Source organism: Danaus plexippus, chromosome 28, assembly GCF_018135715.1.
Source record: "Danaus plexippus chromosome 28, MEX_DaPlex, whole genome shotgun sequence".
Lineage (NCBI taxonomy): Eukaryota > Metazoa > Arthropoda > Insecta > Lepidoptera > Nymphalidae > Danaus > Danaus plexippus.
In genome coordinates, this window is record NC_083556.1 from 2,235,321 (window position 1) to 2,240,340 (window position 5,020).

General features: G+C 32.0%; 2 protein-coding genes across 2 annotated transcripts; one reads left to right on the plus strand and one right to left on the minus strand.

Moving 5' to 3' along the window:
- The first annotated feature begins 163 nt into the window (after nucleotides 1–163).
- On the plus strand, nucleotides 164–1,410 carry LOC116776157 (uncharacterized). Its single transcript, XM_032669265.2, has one exon. It carries the CDS (start codon nucleotides 372–374, stop codon nucleotides 1,356–1,358), a length of 987 nt encoding a protein of 328 aa, XP_032525156.1. The 5' UTR covers nucleotides 164–371; the 3' UTR covers nucleotides 1,359–1,410.
- Nucleotides 1,411–1,606: 196 nt separating this feature from the next.
- Nucleotides 1,607–4,275, minus strand: LOC116776156 (uncharacterized). The gene is made up of 8 exons (XM_032669264.2): nucleotides 4,192–4,275; nucleotides 3,873–3,984; nucleotides 3,453–3,525; nucleotides 2,928–3,034; nucleotides 2,659–2,792; nucleotides 1,923–2,387; nucleotides 1,770–1,847; nucleotides 1,607–1,695 (listed from the first exon to the last, which is right to left on the minus strand). The coding sequence occupies exons 1-8, from the start codon at nucleotides 4,200–4,202 to the stop codon at nucleotides 1,653–1,655; spliced, it is 1,023 nt and encodes a 340-aa protein (XP_032525155.2). The 5' UTR covers nucleotides 4,203–4,275; the 3' UTR covers nucleotides 1,607–1,652.
- Between the last annotated feature and the right edge of the window lie 745 nt (nucleotides 4,276–5,020).

The following is a 5,020-nucleotide window of genomic DNA, read 5'->3' on the forward strand; positions in this document are numbered from 1 at the left end:
TTTTTTTTTTCATGACTTCTTTTTTGGTAAATAGGACAGCGCTATAATCTTATTCTGGTTCCTGACTTTTTACATAGAAATATGTTATTTTGCAGTATGTTATTTGTATTTCGAGTAAAATACTAACTGGACCATAAAACATATAATATATTAGATACTTTTTGCTATAAATCAAATGTTATTAAATAAAGTCGAAAATCATCACATCACTGTCAACTATAAAAATATTTTTGAAGGGTTTTTTTATAATATATATTATTTTTACATCGATTAAAATGAAAAATAGTCATTTATCTTAATAAAAATTTACAACCGGGTTCTTTTATGTAACTACCGTAGGTACTAATGCCCGTTGCTTAAATAATTCCTACATGGTATCTTGTAATAATTACAAAATCGTGAAAATAGATATAACTTCAAGGAACGGTGTCATAAAATATTTTTCTAGTAATATGAATGAAGATAGAAAGATGCAAAATAGATTCATGTGTTCAATATGTCTGAACAGAAAGGTTTCCCAGGAGGAGTACATCGATGTCGAATGCTGCAAGAGAAAATCCAAATCTTGTCCACGATGTCAGAAACAAGACGAAGATGATGAATTGAGAAACACTAATAGGAAAAACAGGGAAGGCAATGGAAAACACATACAGACATCACAACCAGACGTTACCCAAGGATTGACACTGTTAAACGAGGTACTTACAGTGTTCCAAAATAAAAAACAAGTGGAAATCAAAAATAAATCCAAAACTGTTATATTCAAAGACGCTTGCGTTGGTACGGAAGATGTCCAGAATAAAAATTACCTGTCCGTTAGTAAGATATTGCAATACTCGATTGAAAGTCGCCAAGCAAATGAAAATGTACTTTATTCCGTGGTATGCTGTCACCCGGAAACAGCCAAATCACAATATCCGCTCGATTTGACCAAACGTAAGTCGTCTTCTATACCACAAATGAAATTGGAGGAACTGAAGCAATCTATGAAAGAAAAAACGAAATCCAAAGACGCCATCGAGGAGATTAACAGAATGTTCGCGGTTGTGCGCAAAAACGATGACAAAAGTTGCGATTCAAACAGGCCGTTGATAAGAAACGGCCCTAGAGTTTTGCCGGTTGTAAAAACACACCATTATCAAACTGATAAACCACTGGCGAAATGTCAATGTTGCCAGACCAATTATCAAATGTCCAGCGGTGATAACGTAAAACAGCACGAGTGTTGCCATAACTCGGGCAACAATTGCGCCCATTTATGCTGTCACTGTCTTAAGAATGAGCAGTCCAACACATGCATAGTATGTGAGCAATGTGGCCACAAAGAATACAGAATACAGCATACGGCCCATGAATGACTTTTGATTTTTACATATACGTTGAATTTTAATAAAGTTTTACAATATTTTACTTACGGACTATTATTTCGGTGGTAATGACGTTGGGGACGTCCCATTCATATTGCTTAGGTCTGCTCATAAAAAAAAATATCTAGAAAATGTAGTTTAAATATAGAAAAGTGTTATATTTATTTCAAAGAACTTGGAATTTGAAATTAATAATAATTTGTATAACAGATATTAAAAGGATATAAATGAAGAGGAGATAATCAAAAAAAAACTTTATTCATAAGTGTCTTATATAAAATTATATCAAAAATAAAAGTTCTCAGAGGAATATTTCACTTTTTCACTCCTGGAACGAATAATAATTAAAATTGAGTAATCTATTAATGGTTGAAAACGAAATTATAACTTCCATAGTCCTACCGGCTCTCGGGGAATTTCCCTTGATTTCTCACCAATTTCTCACTGTGGGCCTTCTCCCAATTTCTCGGCGACTCGCGGCTGCGTAAAATTATATTAGGATACATTATATGGCAAGTTAATCTAATAAATTATTCAAGAACAAACATCACTCACTCTCCCACGCCTAGATTGTAGTACGATTCGTTCTTTTCGGACTTCGGCTGGAACTCCTTCGTCAAGACCTTCTTCAGCGTGTTGGATGAATCTACGAATTTGTACATGCACTCGTTCAGGGTTTGCATTTTCTCCAACAATTCGTTATCGGCCGTATCGTCTACAAACTTTTCGTTTTCTTCCGATGTCTTGCAATCCAATATATCCGGTATGTCCGTCCACTTCAGGTCCGTGTTGGTCACCGCGTGTTTTAATATCTTAATCTTCGGCGTCACTGTTTCTATTATGAATTCGTCGCTCTCTATTATTTCGTCCGCGGGTCTGTAATATGCTTGTCTCAGTCCATACATTTGAGCTGGGTTATCTTCTGTCAGACCGTCTTTTGTCTTTGCCATAACAAGTTTCAGTAGATTATCTAGACCGATCTTGTGATCGTTCAATAGATGGCGATCCAAAACTGTTATCCTGTAATGATTTCAATGTGTAAACAAACGCTCGTATAATATTACTATATACTTACGGTATGAGATTTATTGATATAGCATTTATTTTTACAATAAATGTTGTCTATGGGACAGTAACACAATATAATGTAAGTCTTAAGCTTTCTTTAAAATATTTTTATAAACTTTTTTGCCGATTTGTTTATGATAATCCATTAAATGAATTTTTATCATAAATTATTTTAAAGAATATAGCGTTTTGTATGGATCATATTATTTATATTTTCTCATACCTATCAGCGTCGAACGAGCACAGGTGACACGCAAACGTTTCCTTATTATCACGTAATGATTCCAAAACGCCGCTCACGCTTGACCCTAGCTCTTTTAACGCCTTCGAAGTACATTCACTTTGTCCAGACAAATCCTGTTCACGTAACAAAAACAAACTATTAGCATAATTCTTCTTCCGGAAAGATAAATATAGCAAAAGAGCATTATATGTTTTAAATATTTAATATATATTAGTATTAATATTACAAATGTATTCTGTAGGACTAACAGTAAACCTGGCTTCAGCGGCCTCTTCCTGATGTACAAACATCTTCGAACGGCATATACGATCTTTCAACTTTCCCAACAACCGCGTGGCTGAGTTGCGAGCCGACACTGGACAGATGACGCCGCTTGTTACTCATTAATAAAACAAATATAAAGCTATGTATACACTGACCGTTTTGCTAATCAGAATACAAAACAAACTATCAGTATATTTATAACTACGTGTATAACCTTCCGCCTTAACAACAAGACACAAAAATATACACATTTTTCAAATAACACTTAATTTTTTCCCCATTTTTCGTATATATAATAATTTAAAATAAAAGTTTTATGTGTTATTTCCAAATATCTTTGTCAGAAATACCAAAAAATTGTACTAAACAGAATAATATTAGATAAAACATATTGATTTACAACTTATTGCTTATAGCAACAGTAGATAAACTAGTGATGTCTTCACATGATTCACTTGACATTTGAACGGCGTATCTAATAAAATATTCATTTTGGATCAACAACTTACGCTTCATTCCCTTCTCTTTGTTTGTGAACGATCTGTCCAGGCGAGCGGGAAGTGGCATAGTGTTTGACTTCTCCTAAAAGGAAACAGCCAATATGAAGGTAGTTGCATATTAGACAACCAATTACTTGTTGAACATATATGAAGGCTCTTCTTTATTCCACCAAGCAAAATACCAACGCTATTTGTGTTAGAAATATAAATACTTTAAATCTAAAGTAAAAGTATTGTCCCTTGTCGCCAAAAAAAAGGTTGTATATCAAAAAAATTTGGAGAATTAAACATATACGAAAAAAATACATCGCCTTTATAAAATACTCTTAATGACAAAACTAAAAGTCTATGGAAACTAGTAAAAACTATGTCTATGGAAAAATTTACATCCCATAAGCTATAAATGGTTGGATAGTCCATCTTACTAACAGAGGTGATTCTTTTGTGTTTGTCAATAAAATCCTCAGAACTGTCGTGGTGCAACTGACGATGCATGATTAAGGCACTCTCGAACTGTGCCGTGAAGCTGCACTGCGAACAGCTGTTACCAAAAACAGATAATAAAATACAGTTGCTGCTAGAGACATAAAAAAAAACCGTCAAAAAATAATCCTTATACATCAGCTGTGAAAAGTAAAACGGTATTTCGTTACTATTAATTATATCAGTGTAAGTAAATATTATAGTCAATGGACATATATGTACATACATATTTCGGATATTATAATACATGATACGATTAACTTACCAATAAGACATAGTAAATAATGTAAAAATCGCTAAAGATGTCTGACATTTGAATATATGCTACAGATAATTTTGACATTTCTACAATAAAAAAGGTTCAGTCGTGTAGTAAAATAAGTAATGATTATATTATCTACGATATTATTATGCATCGGTTAAATTATTAAGTTATTATTTAGTGTAGACAGACTAATGAAATGCAGTAGAAATGTCATTTAAAATCATATTATGGTTTAAAATATATATACGGGTGATTAAGGTGTGCTCGGACACATGAAGTTGAATAATATTCTTGCTTGTATTTTCTGTGAAATTAAATAATAAATAAATAAATAAATATATTTATATATATATATATATATATATATATATATATATATATATATATTATAATAAATATATATATAATATAATATTTTTATCTTATTTAATATTTATAAATTACAACTGTATTTCATTTCATATATAATGTAGTGATTAAAATATAAGGATATTTTTTTTTTTGGTTTTCGTACAAAATATATATTTTTTTAAATAAAACATTTGATATCAATACCACACATATATTTTATATTTAACTAGATTCCATCAAGACTCCGACTTCACTCTGAATACTTTCGTGCGAGAACTCAACTGTTTTCTAATACCGAATCTATTGAATTGCGTATTTATAATTTGTACCTACGTATTTATTTCATTTTATACAGTTTTTAGGGTATCTAAATCGAGAAATGACTTTTACTGCACCGTGATAGCGTCCATAAAATGCGGTTTAAAGTTACGTGGCCACAAAGCCTCTTGCTAACATGGCAACGTTCTCGCATCAAGAT